At 39.0% G+C, this 22,915-nt stretch overlaps 1 protein-coding gene across 1 annotated transcript in view; it reads left to right on the top strand.

Moving 5' to 3' along the window:
- The window catches only part of LOC103601126 (histone-arginine methyltransferase CARM1-like), a 151,787-nt gene that overhangs the window by 70,189 nt on the left and 58,683 nt on the right, over positions 1-22,915 (top strand). Inside the window, exon 7 of the mRNA XM_008585504.1 lies at positions 873-983. Within this exon, the coding sequence (XP_008583726.1) occupies positions 873-983 (111 nt within the window). The remainder of the gene's footprint in view (positions 1-872; positions 984-22,915) is intronic.

Consider the following 22,915-nt stretch of genomic DNA (forward strand, 5'->3'; position numbering starts at 1 on the left):
GGACATAATAATGCCATTTACTCAGATGGTTATTATGAAGATTCAAAGCCAAATAAAATGTGTTGATTAAAGCTAGTGCCCCAAAATGCTAAGAATAAAAGTCACCAATGAAATAGAAATACAGTAACCTGAAATTTCAATGATCAGACTGAGATTCAGGCCTCGGCTTCAGCAGTGTTTGGGGAGAGGGACCCAGTACGTACCATCCACCCCTTACCTCTCAGTACACAGGCTCACGTGTCAGCCCCTTTGTGCCAGTGAATGGCAGTTTTCTTGATTTAAGTTCCAGGTCTGAATATGGAGAAGGGAAGAAACATTTCATGTCCACTAACACCCTACTCTCCATGGAAACCTCCCCAATTTTGTGGAGGGGGCCTGGTAAAAAAAAAAGCACATACTTCACTTTTGGATTTTTCAAGACTTTATCTTCAATTATTTCTAAACGTGTGTAGATGGTTCCAAAAATTATTTGAGACAGTTGTCATTTTGTTCATGCTGATAGATTTGGTGGAGCAAGCTCATTCATGACACTTTGCTTTTCTTGTCCCTAAGCATCCTGAAAGCAATCCATGTCACAAAGAAAGTATAATAATAATAGCAATGATTTGACGAATACCAATTATGTGCCAAGTGCTTTGCATACATTTCGTATTATTTAATCCCACAGCCAGCCTTAAACAGTGGTTATTATTAACCCCATTTAACATGTGAGAAAAATGGTCTCATGGAGATCATTAACTTTGTCAAGGTAAGATCACTTGGAAATACCAAAGCCAGTACTTTAATTAAGTCTGACCAAATGCTCAACGCTGGCCTTATGCCAACAGCCAAGCACCTGATTGTTCCTCCTTTTTTGTCTCGTTTCCTTCCAGGTTGTTCTAGATGTCGGTTGTGGATCAGCAATACTGTCATTTTTTGCTGTACAGGCTGGAGCTAGGAGAATTTATGCAGATGAAGCCAGTTCGGTCGCACAATATGCTGAGGTAAGTGGTTGTATTTTTGAGGCAGCTACTAATTAGGTCTTCAGTATATTTCAGGGTATCTAGTGATGAACCCTTCCAGATAGGTTACTTAAAATAATTTTTTTTTACCAGTCTCTGATTTTTCCTATTGAAAAGTTACTGCTGATAGAGCCCAGCTTCTCAGTAGTGATTGATACAAAACAATTATTTTTTTAAAATTTCACTGATACTGAAAATAGAGCAAAACTTTCTTCCTTCCCATCAACTCTGTGGCAGGTGGGGCTGCTAGGTTTGGGGGAGATGAATGTTATCTTAGTTTTAATGACTTACCAGGTGAGGAGTAAGATTTCACTGGAGCTGGATTTATTTTTTTCTTCTTAAGTGCCGTACTAACAATAGCTGCACCTCTCACCTTAAATTTTACTCCTGGTTTAAGGGACTGCTTGGTGCATGGCTGTAGTTGGAGGAAGAGACAGGTGTCTGTTTTAAGGATCTTTTTCAGATTTCAGGTTCTGACTGGAGAACAGGGAGATGCTTCGTTTTAAATACAGTGCTCTATTATCATTATGAAACGCATACGAATATTAGAAAATAAGTCAAAATCAAGAGTCAGGTAATAATGGCTTTCAGTAATACTTGAATATAATAATAACACAATCAAGCTGCAGAGATTGAATGTGTGTGCATGTGCGTGAACAGGGTAAGGTGCTTGTCATTCATACCTGGAAAGGCCTGAATTTTAATGAGGAATAGATGACAGAGAGCAAAAGCTTGCTTGGCTTGCTGCTTCAGATGAGCATCATGAAAATTTCCTCCATCCCTGGACAACTGGTAGTTCTGAGTGAGGGTTTTGAGTGAGCGAGCAAAGGAAGATGAAGAGAGGAGCAGACAAGTGCATACGGCACGTTTGTGGGGAAAGCCTGCCAGGGCGTCATGACTGGGAGATTGTTACGCTCTCTTTTCTTCTTCCAACAAGTTCTAAAAAATATTTTCAGTCATTTGCTTCTCCTCCAATTTTTATAAGTCATTTTTATTAAATATTAGTGACACACAAAGGAATATTTGTAAAATGTGTACAGTGTAAAGAATAACAGTATGATGTGTTTCCTGCCCCTTTTAAGAAGTAGGCCATTGTCATTTCCTTTAAAAGTCCATGTTCCTTGTCCTAATTACATCTCCTTTCTGCCCTGAACGTCTGCAACCTTGAATTTTTATCATTCTCCTATTCTTTATAGTTTTACCACATATGTTTCTATCCCTAAAAACAAATCACTTACAAACTTTCCATAAATGCAATCATAATGTATGGATTCTCTTGTAATTTGCTTTTTTTACCCAACACTACGTTCCTGAGAGTCATTTTTGTTTTCACATACAGTTGTTGTTTATATATGTTCGGTGCTGTATGGAGTCCCATCATATGAGAGGTCTCCAGTCGTAGGCCCACAGCACTGCTGGCAGACTTGGATGGCCTCCATTCTACAAGTATTATTATAAATTTCATTACACACTGTCCCCGTTGCATCTTTGGTAGAGTTTCTTGAGAAACAATTACTAGAAGAGGAATTGTTGGGTCATAGGACATGCATACGTTCAACTTTGCTATATAACACCAAATGTTTTCCAAAGTGGTTGTACCAATTTTCACTCCCTCCAGCAGTGAATGAGAAAGCTATTGTTCTACGTCTCTGTCAGCACTTTGATAGTGTCAGACTTTGAAATTTTTGCCAATCTGGTGTTTATGATATGATATTTTTGGTTTTAATTTGTGTTTTCTGCTCACTAATGACTTTAAGCATATTTGCAAGTATTTTGGCTGTTTGTGCTTTCTTGTCTGTAAAACACCTGTTCAAGTTTTTTTTACAATATTTCTTTTGAATTGTTTTACAATTTTTCTTTTGGATTAGAATCTAATTCTAATTCATCTGTAAAAATAAATTTATATTCTAGATATTAAGCCTACGTCAGTTATGCACGTGGGAAATACCTTCTCACAATTTGGTACATTTTCTCTTTCCTAATAGTCCTAGTGAATTTTAAATATGGAATTCTAAAAAATAATATGGAAGAGAATATAACCTTATAGAGAGAACCCCATAGATAATATCTCTTCTTAGATACTAGTAAATCTTAAAACGCATTCTTAAGGATGAGGAGTTTAGAGCTTTGTCTCATTCATTTACTTATGTCTTCATTGAATTATCTCTTACTATTCTGTTCTTGGGCAATGTAGGAGAAACAGTAATGGTTAAGGTCTATTCCCATAGTCAAAAAGCTTCTCTTCTGATAAGGGATTGATTCTGTTGTATCATATCACAGACCAAAAAGCAAACAAAAAAAAAGAGTGGCATAAAATAATTTAGGAGTTTTCTTTTCTTCATGTAGTTTGTTTTCTCATCTATTTTAAAGTAGTTTGGGATATATTAGATAGCTATTTTTTAAACCTTAAAAATCTAATATCTTTTGTTGCAATATTTTAAGGAAAAAAGAGGAAGAAAGTAGCCAGAGGTATCCTTGCATTCCCTAGGCATAATCCTGTCTTCAACCGCAGCATAAACTCAACAGTCGCCAGCACACCATGGGAGGAGACATTCTAGCACTGTCCGTGTGATTGGCTTCTTCGAGATCATTCTCATCTTGGTTAAACACATCAGCAGGTGTGTTGCCTTCTCACAGGGTGGCCTCTCCTCACTGACACTTCTGCTCAGAGTGTGGCTGCTATAGAATGACAGTGCCAGGGCCTCTAGCAGGAAGCCAACACAAAACAGAAGAGGGAGAAAACAAAATTTTAAAACTTTTTATTTGGAAATCATTTCAAATGTATGGATAAGTTGCAAAAATAAAAATAGTTCAAAGACTATCATATTCCCTTTACCTGGATTTGCTTACTGTTTACATTTTACTCCATTAGCTTTATCATTTGTTCTCACTCACTGTACACACACACGAACATGTGTACACATGTGTATGCACACGTATATGTACATAAATATATATGTAGATATAGAGAGATAAATACACACACATGCACTATTTTCTATGGGTCAGTTATATACATCATAGCCCTTTATCCTTAAACATTTTAGTGTGTATTTCCTTAGAATGGGGTTATTCTCTTACATAATCCAAAGAATAACTTAATTTAAAAGTTAAAAAAAAAAAAAAGAAACAAAACTGTACAATGACTTGTCCATTGAGTCTTTCAATGTTAGTGATAAAAGGTATTAGGGGAAGCCCCAGCATGAGTGGAGAGACTGTCACCATGGGTGACATACTTCACTGCCTCTTGTCTTGCATGGTATTTCCAGGGAGACCTGATTTTTAAATCATTAAAACCAGTGTTCTAATGAATTCTGAAGCACCATAGTTTTATTTTATCTTTGGTTTTAGCGTCTGTGAGGATGTTTGTGTTGCAATCATCTTTTTTGCTGTGTGCTACTGGAGAACACTGGGGGCAGGAGTAGCTTTCCAATGCTGTCAGGAATGCTGGAAATCCTTGCAATTCTTGCTGACAATTCAGTTGTGCCCCCAAGGCCTTCCCTGCATGTGGTCCTGAGGACGGGCTGGTTAAAAATGTATTCAGGGCCAAGGATGATTAGAATCTCCACAAAGTGTGAATTTAACAACAGCTTGGTGCCTTCTGATGAAAAACATAGCCTTCAACGTGCCCATCTCTCCTGCGTGGATGTCTGAGATGCTCCCATGGGCCAAGCCCTTTTTACCTTATGGAGGACGATCTGTACCAGCTCGTGGTCTCTTCTTCTGACATCAACACTCATCTGTACAGTTTGTGGGTGGCAAAATGCGATTGTGAACAGCACACAAAAGATTTCCCATCTTAGAATAGGCTGCTGTAGCAGCTCAGCTCCCTGTGCGTGCTGCTCCTTTCGACCTTTTCATTATCTGGTAATTGAACCAGCAGACATTTAATCCTTTCCTCTGGAGTCTTCATTAAATTGCTTGAAAAAGATAAAATTGCAACAAGAAAGAAAAATGTACAAATTTAACTACCATTGCCTGTCTCTGGATTCTTCTTCACACAACAGGCTTCTGGGCTTTAAGTAAACAGAATATTTTGAAATTGCATTGAATTCAATTTTAGTTGCACTTAGTGGTTTGGTCTGATTTTGTAAGTGTGGGTCCTCTGCAGGCAACATGATGTGAACAACTCTTGTCTAGGGGGTGTGCATGTTGAGTCATTTTTTGCAGGCATGGTCATGAACTAGCCAAGGTGAAGCAACACACTCACCCTGGGCCCCATATGACATTTCTGGGTTCACAGTAAGAGACCATCCCTGTTTAAGGCAAAGGTCAGGACTATAGGTCTTCCATGGGTCTCCAACCTGTGAGCCTTCCCACCTCAAGCTGCCAACTATCTCTTGCTCTTTTTCTTTTCTTTTATGATGGTACATCAAAAAGTTCATGGAAAGATTTGTATTATCTTTCAATTCTATTTTCTACAAACTTTTTGAAGTACTCTCTTATGTGAAGCTGAGGCCCCCAGATCATACAGACCAAATTGAAAAAAAAAAATCTTTAACCAAAAATATACATGTATATAGTCAAGGAGGGGGGTATTCTTTAATTCAAAGTTGTATGCAGACACATGTCATGTCTCTCCACCGTGATGATAAACCCCTGGAAAGGCCAGCAGGATAATAGACTATTAAGGTGAGCTGTCATAACTAGATTTATGTGTTGTAATCGATTTAAACTTACAGCAAAGTTCCCTGGCCCTCAGACTTAACAATGTTCATAATCACTGTTGGGCCACTTAATAATTAGACTCTACTAGTACACAATTCCTATAATATATGCCTTGTTAGAGATTTGTATACAGGAAATTTAGTGGGGAGGGCTCTCAGGAACGTCACCTGCAGGGAAGTGAAGGAAGCAGGATAGGATTGGGCAGAGGGAGGAGTTAAGCTACACCACTGTCATTCTAAAAGGCTCGGCCAATCCCACAGGGAGTTCTTGAGCTGCGGTGGCCCTTCAGAGTCGAGCCACCTTGAGGCAGGGGACTTTATATTCCACACGTTTTATGTATACACCATCAGGAAAGCATGTGACCTTGGGTAAGGTGGCCCTGTTGGGCTAAGGGCCGGCCCTAGAACATGACGCAGCTGAGAGCCATCATCTGCCCGCACTCCCAGCAGCTGGGGGGATGAGTACCTTGGTCCAGAAGGAAGGATTGGAGTGGTACACCTCAGCATCTACCCCGAGATCGAGATCCAGGATTCCGACTTGAGGCTGTGATAGGTAGCTGATGGAGGATACAGATAAAGATGATAATAAAACAAAGGAAGGGAGTTAACGTGATGGGGCAAGCAGGATGATACTAAAAGCTTAGGAAAAGCCAGGATGATTTGCTATGAATAAGCAAGAGCTTTCTAGAAACTGAGTACATCCCCTGATCTGATGTGCTCTGTACTATTCTAAGCCCTATGAAAACATAGAGCACCTAAAATGACACCATCCCTTCCCTCAAGGAGCTTATAATTCAGTTGTTTTTCAAACAAATGAAATACTTTACCAAAGACTGAAAGCTAAGTGCATATAAATGGTCGACATAAGACATCCCATGCACTGGGCTGGTTAGGGAGACCTTGAGAGAAGAGAGGTGAGTTGAACTGGGTCTCAAAAGATGAGAAGAAATGAAACACTCCTCTGTTCATTTTCACCTCCTACTGCCAGCAAAGAGATTTTTGAAAATCCTTAGGTTCCCATGGGATTCACACCTTAAATGTATTTATAATCTCTTCACGAATGCCAATTATTGGAAAGGTACTTCTAATTTCTAATCTTGAATACTAGAAAAAGCATATACTTTGAAGTTTTCCCCTATAAGTTTATCCTGACTTTAACTCTCAGAGCTGAGGTTTTCCTCCAGTTCCTTAAGTGTCTGCGAGTGCTAACTTCTACTTCCTCCTCATTCTCCCACAGACACCAAATGCCTGAGTCACAAAATTCCATCTAGCCTGTCAACACTTCTTATTTTTACACTGACAATGAAGTTAAAAGGTGGCAATAAGGAATCTGTTAAGGAAACAATAATAAGCATTTGGCATAGCTGCAGTTTTATAATTTAGGAAGCATTTTCACATCTATAAATTCATAAATCTTCAGGAAGAGTCTGTGAGGTGCTTGGAGCAGATAATACCATCTCCACATTGCAGATAAGGAAGAACATCAAAGAAGTCAGGTCATAATGATGGGATATGGTTGTGAGAACAATCCCTTGTTGCTTCCTTCTAGAATGTCCAGGTAAGCAGAAACTAGTGATTCCCTTGGAGATGAAGAAGTGAATGTGCTTGACCAGACCCTGGAGCACCTACACCTATAGATGGTTCACCATCTTTCTCTTACCAAGGATCTGCTGTGAAGCACTTAAACAGGGAGACACTTCTGCCATTCAAGAAAGAAACCTTCCTTCATTGGCAAATTCAGCTGGTAACACACTTCACACAGGAGTAGTTTGAAGTAGTCCATTTGGAATGCAACTCTGTTTGCCACAAAGCCCATTCAAGAAGTAAGAACCCTTCTTGTAGCTGGATTGGTGATTGATGAGGCAAGAAGACAACTTGGCAGAGAATATCCATGCCTCTTTGTCTATCTCAACACTCACTTCCCTGTAAGGTAGATCCTAAACACCTTTGCCAGGATTCAAATTGAGGATGCAGGCTCTGGAGTCAGACAGTGTGGGGTTATATCCCTGACACTACAACCTAATGGCTTTGTGACCTTGACAGGTGTGTTACTTTCCTATTGCTGCCTTAACAAATTAACACAAACATAGTGGCTTAAAACAGTCCAAATATATTACCTTACAGTTCTGGAGGTCAGAACTCTGAAATGAGTCCTATGGGGCTAAAACAAAGCTGTCAGAACTGTGTTCTTTATGGAGGCTCTAGAAGAGAATCTATTCCTTGCCATTCCCAGTCTTTAGAGGCTGCTGCTCACATTACTTGGCTTGTGGCTGCGTCACTCTGACATCTGTTTCTGCTGTCACACCCTCTCCGACTCTGACCCTCTTCCCTCCCTCTTATAAGGACTCTTATGATTATGTTTGACCCACCTGGATAATCTGGGATAATCTCCTCATTTTAAGGTCTTTAATTTATTCACATCTGCAAAGTTCCTTTGACGTGTAAGGTAACATATTCACAATTTTCAGGGATTAGGATGTGGACATCATTAGGGGTGTCATCATTCTGCCTACCACACAAGTTACCTTACCTTTCTCTATCTCATTTCTTCACCTATAAAATTGTAGATAGTAATAGTCCTTTGTGAAGATATTATGAGGATTCGATAAGAAAATCCAGAAGAAAATTAGCACAGCAACTGATGTCCTCTAGCTGTCATTATTATTGTCATCATGGTTATCGTCGATATCATTCTATCCATGCTGCTGTATAAATTTTCCGAGCAGATGTCATGGACGGGGGTCACAGGCAACAGGTGGAAGTACAAGGCCAGGCAGAGCACATTTTTCAAGAGCATGTTGTTTCAATGGCATTTTGAAATTCCCTTCATTACTCCTTTTTAAAACCAAAACATTATAAGATGCTGAAGCTTGGTTTATTTCCCAACTCTTCCCATAGGTTCTGCAGACTTGGCAGGGCAGTGCGTTGAGCAGCTGTCTATATCCAGTTCTCAGGAGAAATTTATGGCTGTTCCTAAGTCCCTTCCCTACTTGGTTCCTCCCTCACTGATCCCAGTCTACTTAGTTCTCCTCAGATGGCCTCAGTGAGGGTGACTCTTCAGAGGGAACACAACCTCTTAGCAGGGAACAACAGAGTGGCTCTCAGAGAGGACACAACAGAATCCCCAGAAGGGCTTTTAAAACACAGATTGCTGGGTCCCATCTCCAGAGGGGACCTAGAGGAGTCAAGGGGGGTGTATAAATCCACAGTTGCTTTTCCTCTTGCTGTGGTCCAAATGGCCCCCAAGTTCATGTGTTAAAACTTAATACCCATTATGGTGGCATTAAGAGGTGGAGAGCACATTTTGGGAAGCCATGAGGACTGGTGCCTTAGAAAAGGACTGCAGGAACTAGCTCAAGCCCTTCCCACTTGCCCTTCTGCTTCTCTGACATGTGAGGACACAGAGCTTGTCCCCTTCTGCCCTCTCCATCCCTTCCAGTGTGTGAGGACACCTAGAAGACACCATCTGTGAGGAACAGGCCTCCACCAGATGCCCAATGTGCTGGTGCCTGGATCTTGGACTTCCCAACCTCCAGAACTGTGAGAAAATAAATTTCTGTTGTTTGTAAATTACCCAGTCTCAGGTATTTTGTTTTGACAGCTCAAACAGACTAAGACACATCTGCTGTGAGAGGTTGTTCTCATTTCCAACACTGACGTGTCTGTCATCTCGATGTTTAAACTGTAATTCAAGCAACTTCTTAGCTCACTTTGCAGCTCCTGAAATCTACCTTCATTAAGCCAAAGTCCTTACTCTTATCCACCCACCTTCTTCTTTTAGTTCCTCTCTTTACCCATCGGCTCCTACAAATTCTTATTGTACATTGCTTCCCGAAGGCCCTGTTTAAGGGCCAGTTGGACTATGGGCATTAGATGGGAGAAGCAGTCTGTTTAGAGAAAGTGCTTGTGGATCTACAGCATGTTTCTCCCACGGCAGCTGCACATTTTAGGAGAACTGTGATTAGGCCACACATTTTCTTGGCAAGAAGAGCAGGGGAGTTGGGACAGACTGTAATTTAAACATGCCAGATAAGGAAGGCAGCACTTGAGCTCTCCCAGGGAATGGAACGGAAAAGCATTCAGGTGGTTGATTACTAGTCACTGCTAACAATGTCCTAGAACTGCCTTCGCCCTGGCAGGGAATTTGCCTCACACACACCCCAGCTGTAGCTTTCACAGCCAGTGCCGGGTTCCTCAGCAGTGTCACCGTGTGGAAGGTGTCACCAGAGAGGAAAAGCCATCAGTGAGTTTGTCTGTGTGAGACTCTTCAAGACCAGACCAACGTCTGAAGAGCAAAATCAGTCGAGTCGACAGGTTGGCTTCTCTGCACAATGCCAAGTCGTCGCTGTCACTCCATATTTTCCACAAAACTGATGAATCCTCTTTTGCTCTGGGTGGATGGTTTTGCCATCATGTTGCCTCAGATTGGTGTCCAATCTTGCTCTTTCATCTACTGGAGCTGAGGAAATGATAACCGGTTTTGCCACCTGGGTTACTTTTTAATGATCTGAAAGACCACAAGGAGCCGGCATCTCTTTTGTGCGGTTCCTCATTCAACAACCTAATAGCTGTGTGAAAAGAGCTTTCTTGGAAAGAAAAAAAGTCTGCTCCTCTCAGGCAGAAGCAATAATGCCACATGATTCTCTGATTAAACTATCACACTGTGCATATTACTGGGCATCTGACCTGCTTGAAGCTGACTTACTGCTGAGGTTTCTTGGTATTTGCACTGTTGCTTTTCCGCCAACAAGCCATGAAATGACAGATGAGTATCCCTAAACTTTACTGTGAGTAGCAAAGAAAGTGCCCAAGAAACTGCTGGAGCCCAGCTGCCTCCCAGAGCAATGCTGGAAGGAAAAACATGTTTTTCTTTAGGGTCACCCTCTGTGCAAATGAACTTCAATCATGGGTAAAACCAAAGCCAGCACTGCAGGGTGTACAATACCAGAGCGAAAACATGCTGCACTGTCTCCCCACTGCCCCAGTGGACAGGCAGCCTCTGCTAACAGGTACCAAAGTTAGAAGTAAAAGCAGGAAAATTGTTCTCTCTCCTCCCTAAACTGTTTTGAAAAACATAATATTTTAAACCTCAAAACCTCCACAATGTAGTGTCTAAAAAAGCAACTTCTGCAGTATTGTAGTGGCCAGCACTTAAGGCAGTGACCTGGTCATTACTGTGTATGAGAATACTTCAAAAAGTTCATGGAAAAATAGAATGTAAAGGGTAATAATCATCTTTACATGAATTTTTTGGAGACCCTTGTATATACACATCTGCAAGGTTTTAATTGCGTGTCATGATCAGTAAACATTTTGGGTTATCCCGCCAATATATGCGTGCTGATTGATTTTGGAATCTATATGTGCAGTACTGTACTCACACTTTATGTGTGTTAGAAACATGCTCCAAAGTTAAAATAATGGGATACCACCATACAACCACGAATAGCTGAAATTTAAGACTGACAATAAACAAGTAGGCAAGGATGGGGGCCAGTGGAACCCTCGTGCTTTGATGGTAGAAGTGGAAAATGACACACTTTCAAAAACACATGGGCATCTTCTCACAAAGTTAAACATATACTCTCCTGTGACCCAGCAATTCTACTCCTTGGTGTTTCCCTAAGCAAAATAGAAACATATGTCCCCACAATGATTTCTACCTGAAAACCTGGAAACAACCCAAATGTCCATCAACAAATTAAAGAATAAACCAATTGTGGTTTATCCAAACAAGGAAATATGGTTAAGCAATAAAAATGAATGAACTACTTACATACATAACAATATGAATGCATCTTAAAAAACACGCTGATTGAAAGAAGCCAGATACAAATGAGCATATACTATATGACTTCATTGATATGAAATTCTAAACAGGTGAAACTAATCTATGGTGATAAAAAGTAGGTCAGTGGTTGCCTGAGGCTGGAAGGTGGTGGGTGGGGTGAAGGGGCATGGGATTGACTGTAAAGAGACATGAAGGAAATTGGAGGGTGATGGATGTTTTCAATATCTTGATTGTGGTGGTGGTTACATGGGTACATATCAAACTATACACATAAAATTAGTGTGTTTCATTGCATGTAAATTATACCTCAGTAAACATGATTTTAAAAAACAAAAGTGATATCATTGCCCAGTCCTAAATCCTGGAGTGTTTCCTCTATGTTTTTTCTTCTAGGAGTTTTAAAGTTTCAGGTCTTATATTTAAGTCTCTAATCCATTTTGAGTTGGTTTTGGTATATGGTGAGAGGTACAGATCAAGTTTCATTCTTCTACATATGGATGTCCAGTTTTCCCAGCACCATTTATTGAGGAGGCAGTCTTTTCCCCAATGTAGGTTCTTGGTGCCTTTGTCAAAGATTGGTTGGCTGTAAAACATGGGTTGATTTTTGGATTCTCTATTCTGTTACACCCCCAAAACACAGGCAACGAAAGAAAAAATAAACAAATGGGATTATATGAAACTAAAAAGCTTCTGCACAACAAAGGTAAACAATCAACAGTGTGAAAAGACAACCTACCAAATGGGAGAAAATATTTGCAAACTACACATCCAATAAGGGATTAATATCCAGCATATACAAAGAGCTCAGACAAATTTACAGCAAAAAAAACAAATAATACAATTAAAAAGTGGGCAAAAGAGCTGAACAGACATTTCTCAAAGGAAGACATACAACAGGTATATGAAAAACTGCTCAACATCAGTAATCATCAGGGAAATGCAAATCAAAACCACTTTGAGATATCACCTCACCCCAATCAGACTAGCTATTATAAAAAAGACTGAGAATAACAAATGCTGGTGAGGACGTGCAGAAAGAGGAACCCACATCCTCAGCGCACTATTGGTGGGACTGTAAATTAGCACAGCCATTACGCAGAACAGTATGGAGGTTCCTCAAACAACTACAGATAGAACTGCCATACGATCCAGCAACCCTACTACAGGGAATATATCCAGAGGGTTGGAAATCATCAGGTCAAAGGGAGACCTGAACTCCCATGTTTATTGCAGCTCTATTTACAATAGCCAGGTGACAGAACTAACCTAAATGTCCATTGATGGATGACTGGCAAGAAGAGCAAGGGAGAAGGAAATTGTATATATACATAATGGATTACTACTCATCCATAAAAAAAATGAAATTCTACAACATGGATGAGCCTGGAGAAAATTATCCTAAGTGAAATAACCCAGGTACAGAAAGAGAAGTACCACATGTTCTCTCTCATGACTGGGAGCTGAATTCATAAATAAACAAATAAATTATAAGGAGAGACAGACAGACAGAAAGAAAGAAACAACGAGGTTGAACTTTTAGAAAGAGAGAAGACAATAGTGGTTACTAGAAGTGGAAAAGGGGAGGGAAGGGGAAAAGGAAAGGTCTAATGATGAATTGGTCAATGGACACAAAGAATGATTGCTTATTGTGATGATGAATAAGCTAACTATCCAGATCTAATCATCACACATTGTACACAATTATTGAAAATCAACCATGTACCCCACATGTATGTGTAATAAATTTTCTTAAGTAATAAAAAAAATATCATTTTTGATTACATCATCAAAACAGAAAAATAAGTAAATAAAAACAAAAGTGAGCCTCTAGTCAACATTGTACTGGAAGTATTAGTGCAGTGACATAAAAAAAGAAATAAAAGGATTAAGAAAGGAGGAAAAGATAAGGATAAAATAAACAATATTTTTAAATCTATATTTTTCATACAAAAACCTATAGTCCTATGTGCAATATTGATTTAATTGGTGAAAATGTGATTTAAAGATCTGGTTGCATATTAAGTCTATTCTGATACTTGGTTATGAGGATTGTTGCAGCTGGAAACAAACACCAAGATATGTAAATTCAAATGGAAGAAAAGCAAAATGGGTTGAGCTAATAAATAAGTTATGATGCTCATTTTTCAATTCGTTCATCATTATTCAAAGCATCTGAAATTCAGTTAATACATTTCTCTTTCCCCTGATGTCAATCTGAAGGTCTTACAAACTAATCAGAAGGTGTTATATTTTTACATTTATAAGAAATAGGTTTAAAAATATTAAAATTCTTCTTTTGGAACATTTTTGACCAAGTTATAAAATGTTACTAAGTTTTTAAAATTTTGCACATGTGAGATTTTTGATATAATTTTCAGCAACAAAATCACATACCAATGAAATATCCAAAAGAACCACTTTCAAAATGTTCTTTCTATAGCATGAATTTCTTTTGAAAAATAATTTCTCTCATTCATTACCAAAAGTCATCATTATCTTGGAAGGGCAAATTAAGTTTATTTCTTCAAAAATACCTCTTGGATAGAATAATTTTTATACCTACTTGGCATCACAGAAAAGTTCAGCGAATTGCAACTCTTGTCTTTAACAAGATAATTTCTTGATTGATTTGTAAGTGGAGCAATTCTTCTAAATACTTTGCTATGAAATAACTAGTAAAGTCCCTTTGCTGAAAAGATTTTCAAAGACATCTCCATGTTATTACAAAGTACTTTAAACAGCCTACTACTTCTTAAAGGCCCTTTATTTAAAAATATTTTTTAATTGTGGTAAATAGACAAAATTTACCATCTTAACCATTTTTATGTGTACAGTTGGGTGGTAATAAGTACATTCATATTGTTGTGCAAACATCACCACTGTCCATCTCCAGAACTCTTTTATCTTGCAAAATGAAAACTTTATACCCATTCAGTAATAACTTCCCATTCCCCCACCTGCCAGCCCCTAGCAACCACCATTCTACTTTCTGTCTCTATGATTTTGATCACCCTAGGGTACCTCATATAAGTAAAATCACACAGTATTTTCTTTTTTTTCTGATTGCTGTTAATTCTTCTTTAAATTTTTGGTAGAATTCACCAGTAAAGCCCTCTGGTCACGGGCACTTCTTTGTTGGGAGATTTTTTATTACTGATTCAATCTCCTTCCTGGTAATAGGTCCATTCAGATTTCCTGTTCCTCTGTGATTCAGTCTTTGTAGGTTTTGTGTTTCTAGGAATTTGTCCATTTCATCCAGGTTATTCAATTCACTGGTGCTATGGTTTGGATGCAGTTTGTCCCTGCCAAAACTCATGTTGTAATTTGATCCCCAATGTAGCAGTGTTGGGAGGTGGAGCCTAGTGGGAAATGTTCGGGTCATGGGGTGGATCCCTCATAAACAGATTGTTGCCCTCCATGGAGGTGAGTGAGTTTTCCCTGTCTCAAGGCACTGAATTAGTTACCACCAGAGCAGATTGTCAGAAAGAGTCTGGCTTCCTGGGTTTCTCTCTCTTACTCCCTCTCTTGCCATGTGATCTCTTTGCACATACCTGCTCCCCTTCCGTTTTCTTCCATGAGTGGAAGTAGCCTGAGGCCCCAGATGCAGCTGCCTGATCTTGGACTTTCCAGCCACCAGAATAATAAGCCAAATAAGCTTCTTTTCTTTATAAAATACCCAGTCTCAGGTATTTTGTTGTAGAAAAACTAAATTGGCATACAATGGTTCATGGTGCGCTCTTATAACCTTTTTTGTATCTGTAGAATCAGTAGTAATGTCCCCACTTTCATTTCTGATTTTAGTAATTTGAGTCTTCTTTCTTAATTTATTTTCCTAATCAGTCTTGCTAAAGGTTTGTCGATTTTATTGATCTTTTCAAACAATCAACTTTTGGTTTTGTTGATATTTCTCTATTGCTTTTCTTTGTTCTTTATTTTGTTTATCTCTGCTCTAATCTTCACTATTTCCTTGCTTCTGTTAGCTGTGAGATTAGTTTGTTCTTTTTCTAGGTTTTTTTTTTTTTTGTCATTAAGTTAAATTATTTATTTGAGATCTTTCTTGTTTTATAGATGTAAATTTCCTTTAGCACTGCTTTCACTGTGTCCTGTAAGTTTTGGTATGTTGTATTTTCATTTTCATTCATCTCCATGTGTTTTCTAATTTTCTTTGTGATTTCTTCTTTGATCCACTGGTTGTTTAAGAGTGTGCTTAATTTTCAAAAATTTGTGATTTTTTTCTGTCTTCCTTTTGTTACTGATTTCTAGCTTCATTCCATTGTGTTTAGAGAAAATATTTTGCATGATGTCTCTCTTTTTAAATGTATTGAGACTGAATTGGTGACCTAACATATGGTGTACCCTGGAGAATATCTCGAGTGCACTTGAGAATAATATATATTCTGTAGTTGGGTAGAGCTAGTAAATTAACTGTGCTGTTCAAGTCCTCTATTTCCTTACTTATCTTCGGTTTGGCTGTCCTACCCAGTATTGAGAGTAGGGTATTAAGTTTCCAACAATTATTATATAAATGCTTATTTCTCCCTTCCATTCTGTCAAATTTTGCTTCATATATTTTTATAATCTGTTATTAAGTACGTAAATGTTTATAGTTGTTATATGTTCTTGCTGTACTGAATCTTTTATTAATATATGATGTCCTTCTTTGTCTCTTCTCATATTTTCTGATTTAAAGTCTATTTTGTATGATATTAGCATAGCCACCCATGCTCTCTTTTGATTACTTTTCTTTCTTTTGCTTTCAACTTATATGTGTCTTTGGATCCCAAGTAAGTCTCTTGTAGACAGCATATAGTTGAATCTTGTCTTTTTAAATCCATTCTGCAAATCTTCTGTCTTTTGATTGGTGAATTTAATCCAATTACATTTAAAGTAATTATTGATTAGGACGGACTTCTGTATTTTGCTATTTTTTTCTCTATATGTATTACAGATCTTTTGTACCTCATATCCTGCATTACTGTTTCTTTTGTATTTAGTTGATTTTTTTTGCAGTGAAACCTTTAAATTCCTTTCTCATTTCCTTTTGTATATATTCTACAGCTATTTTCTCTGTGATTACCATGGGAATTAAATTTAATATCCTAAAGTTTTAACACTCTAATTTAAATTTATACCAACTTAACTTCAATAATATATGAAAACTTTGCTTATTTCCAGTTCTATTCTCACTTCTTTCTGCTATTAATGCAAAATTATATCCTTGTTATATTGATTGGCTTGATTGTGATAATCATTTCATAATGTACATGTATATCAAATCATTACATTTTATACCTTAAATATGTAAAAAATTTTTGTCAATTTTTATTTGTCAATAAAGCTGGGGGGAAATTTATATTATTGTACAGTGTATATCCAAAAACATAAACTAATAATTTTTAAAAATGCATTAGTCTCTTAAATCATGTAGAAAACAAAAAGGGGAATTACAAGCCATCATTACAAAAATACAAGCTTTTATGATTGTCTATGTATTTACCTATTTTTATCTTGACATTTTTTTCTTCACACAACACTGCACTGTTGGCCAGTATCTTTTCATTTCAACCTGTAGGACTTGCTTTAGGATCTCTTGTAGAACAAGTCTGGTGGCAACAAATTTTCTCAGCTTTTGTTTCTGATAAGAAATCTGCTCATAATCTTACTGAGGATCTTTTGTATGTGATAAGTCACTTCTGTCTTGCTGCTTTCAAGATTCTCTCTTGGTCTTTGTCTTTCAGCAGTTTGATTATAAAGTGATTCAATGTGAGTCTCTTTGAGTTTATTCTATTTGAGTTTGTTGAACTTTTTGGATGTTTATATTCATATTTTTCACTAAATTTGAGGAGTTTTCTACTGTAATTTCTTTATATGATTTCTCCTCCCCTTTCTCTCTTTTCCTTATGGAACTCCTACAATATATTTGTTGGTTTACTTCATGGTGCTTCATAGGTCCCAGAGGCACTGTTCATTTTTCTTTAATCTTTTTTCATTCTGTTCTTCAAACTCAGTAATTTCAATTGTCCTACTTTCAACTTTGCTAACTTTTCTTCTGCTTTCTCAAATCTGCTGTGAGTCTCTCTACTAAATTTTCATCTCAGTTATTATCCTTTTAAGCTCTAGAATTTTTTGTTGTTGCTTTTTAGGTTTTCTATTTCTTTATTGGTATTTTCATTTTGTTCATACATTGTTTTCTTGACTTTCTTCATGTTCTCTTTAGTTCTTTGAGCTTTCTTAAGACAATTGTTTTAAAACCTTTGTCTTACATGTGTGCCATCTGGTCTTTCTCAGGGACAGTTTCAGCTGGCTTATTTTCTTTCTTTGAATGGGCCATGCTTTTCTGTTTCTTTTATACTTCATGATTTTTTTCTATAAACTGGACATTTGAATCTAATACTACAGTAATTTTAGAAACCAGATTCTCTCCCTGATGTGGATTGATGTCCCCTCAAAACTTACTCCCCACTGTGATGGTACAAAAAGGGTGGGAATTACTACTATGATAATTGAAAGGTGGGACCTTGAAGAAATGATTGGACTGTAGGACCATGCCATAGTGAATAGATTAACAGTGGTGGTCAGGGGCGGTGGTTCTGAGGACTTTAAAAGGAAAGCACATGAGAGTCTCTGTCTCTGCTTCCACCACCTCTCAATGTGATACCCTGTGTCGCTGAAGCCACCACTAGGGAAGGCCTTCACCAGATGTGTTGCCTGGACTTTGGACTTTCTAGCCTCAGAAATTGTAAGCAATAAATTTAGTTTTCTTACAAAGTACTCAGTTTCAGGTATTGTGTTATAAGCAACAGAAATTGACTAATACAGAAAATTTGTGCCAAAGAAGTGGGGTGTTGCTTTTAACAAATACTTAAAAATGTAGAAGTGGCTTTGGAACTGGGCATTGAGGAGAGGCTGGAAGAATTTGGAGGAACAGGCTAGAAAAAAGCCTAGAGGTGGAGAAAATTTAGGAGACAAGAAAACCAGGGAAATTTGGAATGCTGTAGACTGGTTAAATGGTGGTGATCAGAATGCTTATGGAAATATGGACTGTAAAGTCCACTGTAAAGAGGTCTCAGATAGAAATAAGAAGGAGTTTTTTGGAAACTGGGGCAAAGATCACCCTTGCTATGAACTGGCAAGAAACTTGACTGCATTCTGTTCATGCCCAAAAGTTTTATGGAATATGGAACTTAAAAGTGCTGAACCAAGGTATTTGGTGGAAGAAATTTTTAAGCAGCAAAACATTCAGGAAGCTGAATGGCTACTTGTAATAGCCTATGCTGAGTTATGACAGCAAAGGCATAACAGAAAGCCAGAATTTAAAAGGGAAGCAGAGCATAAAGATTTAGAAAATTTGCATGCTGGTCCTGTGGCAGAGAAGCAGAGAGCATTTTCAGGAGAAAAATGCAGTGATGCAGCCCAGCAACCAATTGCTAAGGAGATTAGTACAAAAGAAAGGAATTATGAAAAGAAGGGGGAAAGGACCTTGAAGGCATTTCAGAGATCTTGGAGGTTGAGTCTTCCATTACAGGCTCAGAGGTCTAGGGAGACAAAATGGTCTCAGGGAACAGGCCTGAGGCACACTCCACAGGCTCACTGTCCAGGGCCACCTCAGGAAGATGCTTCCAGCATCAGCACCCTTGCTGTTTTGGCTGCTCCAGCTGTGGCTAGACCTGCAGGTTGGAAGATACAAGCTGGAAACCTTGGCAGCATCCATGTGGTGTTAGGTCTGCAGGCTTGCAGAACTGTGGAGGCTTGGGACCCTCCACCCTGATTTCAGAGGACTTAGGGAAAAGCCTGGGAGCCCATGGAGAAATTTGTCACAGAGGTGAATCACTGCAGACAGCTTCACTACAGCAATGCTGAGAGTAAATGTGCAGTTGGAGCGGCAGTAGTAAAACCCCACCAAGATCATGCCTAGTGGAGCTGTGGGAGCTGGACTGCCATGGAGACCCCAGAGCCCATGGAGAAATTTGTCACAGAGGTGAATCACTGCAGACAGCTTCACTACAGCAATGCTGAGAGTAAATGTGCAGTTGGAGCGGCAGTAGAAAAACCCCACCAAGATCATGCCTAGTGGAGCTGTGGGAGCTGGACTGCCATGGAGACCCCAGACTTGTAGAGCTACCAGCATGCAATGCCAGCCTGTGAGACTGAAAGCATCACCTCAGACCAGAAAGTCATAGAAGCAGAGTTGCCCAAGGACCTGGAGACCCAACCCCCACAACAGCATGCAAGGACACAGAACGTGGAGTTAAGGTACGTGATTCACCAGCTTTGAGATTTAATACCTTTCCTGCTGGGTTTTGGACTTGTTTGGGACCTGTTACCCCTTTCTTTTGGCCTATTTCTCCCTTCTTGAATGGGAATATGTATCCTATGCTTGTCGCAACATTGTATCTTGGAAGTAGATAACTTGATTTCACAGATGGAACTTTGAACTTTGGACTTTTGAGTTGAAAAAGTTAAGACTTTTTCTTAATGAAATGAATGTATTTGTATGTGAAAAGGACATGAGTTTGGGGGAGTCAGGGATGGAATGCTATGGATTGATGTCCCCCTAAAATTTAGACCCCACCGTGATAGTGTAAAGGGGGTGGGAAATCCCTATTATGGTGATTGAAAGGTGGGGACTTGACGAGGAGATTGGACTGTAGGACTGTGCTGTAATTAATGTATTAATAATGGTGGTCACGAGCATGTTTCTGGGGGCTTTAAAGGAGAGGACGTGAGATTTTCTCTCTTTCTCTGCTTCCACAACGTAATAACCTGTGTTGCTGAAGCCACTCCCAGGAAGGCCTTCACCAGATGTGTTGCCTGGGCTTTGGACTTTCCAGCCTCAGAAACTGTAAGCAATAAATTTCATTTTCTTATGAAGTACCCAGTTCCAGGTATTGTGTTATGAGCAACAGAGACAGACAAATACACCCCCTTTCCCAGGTTTTGCTGTTTTTAAAGTTTTCATGTTTTTTTTTTATTATTATTATTATTTTATGCTGTCTCCATACCTAGGATCAGCCTGAAGTGTAAACTTAAGGTCTTCTCAGGTCTTCTCCAAGTCTGTGCCTTTCCCTGGGTATGTGCAGTGACTTTCTAATTTCCCGTGTATGTGCAGTTGCTTTTGAATGCCAGAGTCTTTAATGTCTGGCTCCCAAAAGAAAAGAGAAAAATAAACATGGGGTGGGAATAAGGCTGCCAGCCCTTTAAATCTCTTGAAAGTTTCAGGAGGTGTTTTGCAACATTTGGGGGAGGAATGCCACAGTGACTGCCTGCCTCTGTATCTGCACCCTCAGACTCAGAAGCAACAATCAATAATCAGAACACAGAATCCTTGTATTTATAAGACATGGTCCCTATTGCCCACCCCTGCTCCAGCGGGCTGCAGGCAAGCTTCTCCAAGAACATTTGCACAGCTGTCTACAGTGAGGCTGGGGGCTAGGGAAGGAGTAGCTGTTGCTGAAGTAAGAGTTAAAAATGACCAAAATTAACCACAATTTACTGCTCAAGGCTTTTCCCGGAAGTTGCAAGCCTTCAAGAGTCCAGAGTTCCAAAATAGTTCCCTGAGACAGACTCTGCCCGTGCAATTGTTGGATTCCTGGTGCTTCCTACCCCACTATCTTTCCAGAGTCCTCTTACATTACAAAATTAACCATATCCCATAGTCCCATGTGTACTTCTCACTTAACCTACTTGTTTCTAATAACGTGATGCCATAAATAAATTTCACATGCGGACCTACCTCTAAAACATCTTTGTGTGAATTTTTTAAAATTTCCACCAAAGTTATTCCTCTATGATTGGTTACAATTGCAGTTTCCCATGAAATGCTGATTTTATTAAAGAGCACGTGATCTTCTCCCAGTACATCATTCTTTGAGTTGGTTCACAGAAAAGCAGTTTTTCTGGTATTCATAACTGAACATAATCTAGAATATAACATAACTTATGTTAGGAACATCTGTACTTAACACAAATGTGTATAAAAATGTATATAGAAAACATAGCATTTTTTAATAAATTACTTCTTAAAATCATCAATAATGTTTTCTCTGCATCATCAATGATATTTGCTAATAAATGAATTCATTTTAGTTTTTTTGTTTGTTTGTTTTCCTTTTGTTGTCTTTTTTCGTGACTGGTAACGGGATCGCAACCCTTGGTGTCACGCCCGCACCGCGCTTGTTTGTTTTCCTTTTTTTTGTCTTTTTTCGTGACTGGTAACAGGATCGCAACCCTCAGTGTCACGCCCGCACCGCGCTCAACCAGTGAGTGGACCGGTCTCCATATGGGATCCGAACCCTCGGCGGGAGCGCCGCCGTGCTCCCAAGTGCCGCACTCCCAGCCCCATTTTAGTTTTTTACCACATTGTTTCTATGTACTATTTTAGCCATTTTTACCACAGCAGGGAAAACAACTATTTCTCATTGACATTTGGCTTTTATCATTTTTTATTTGTTAGGAAACCTCAAAAGTGGCTTATAACATTTGAGGAAATTTTATAAAAACTGTACTGAACAATGCATGACTTTAAACGTTGCTTAGAAAAATTATAAAAGTTTGTCTTCATATGTCAGATGATAAGTTGTTTCACTGTCTTGCAAATCCTGCTGCTTTTTACTAGCACAATAAATACCCTTGAAGTGAGGTGTGTTGTTAATGATATTTGGTGTAAATATATATTTCAAGTAAGTTTTCTTGATAGTTTTGAATTTTTTCAGCTATCTTATTGTGAGAGTTAGATATCCATTATTTTGGCATCGAAATGGGCCTAAGAGCCAGTCATGAGAAGGGTCAGCTCTGCCATTTTCTTCTTGTTTGCTTGTTTTTGTATTATGACTATGTAGGCTGTCTTAGAGCCTGAAAAAGGGTGGAGAGAGTACAATGTAGGAAGAAAATGGGTGGTTGGAGCTCCTCAATTTACTTCCCCCCCACCCCACCTAGGCTGCCAGGCCGGTGCTTGGCAATATTATACAGAGATTAAGGGTCTAGGTTCTGAAATCAGCATCTGGGTACAAGCCTGACTGTACCATTTCCTAACTATATGGTCTTGCAAAAGCTACTTAAAACTCTTTGCACTTTGGTTTCATCTCTGAAAAATGAGGACAAAAATGGTACATCCTATCATCAGCTCCTCTCCCTCTTCCTTCACATTCAACATGTCAAATCTAGTAAACTCTACCTTTAAATAAAATATATCCAGAATTCAGCTGCATCTTGTGCCTTTCACCGCTCCCCTCCAGGCAAAGCCATCTATTTTACCTAGAATACTAGAGAAGCCTCTTAACTAGTCTCCTGGCTTCTATCCTTGTCCCTCGTATGCTGTTTTCCACACAGCAGCCAGAGGAATTATTTAAAAGTATACGTTAGGGCCGGCCCGGTGTCGCACTGCGCTAGTGTGCCACTTGTGAAGCGCGGCGGCGCTCCCGCCCGAGGGTTCGGATCCCACATACGGACCGGTTCCC

This window comes from Galeopterus variegatus, unplaced genomic scaffold (assembly GCF_000696425.1).
Source record: "Galeopterus variegatus unplaced genomic scaffold, G_variegatus-3.0.2 Scaffold3598, whole genome shotgun sequence".
Classification (NCBI taxonomy): Eukaryota; Metazoa; Chordata; class Mammalia; order Dermoptera; family Cynocephalidae; genus Galeopterus; species Galeopterus variegatus.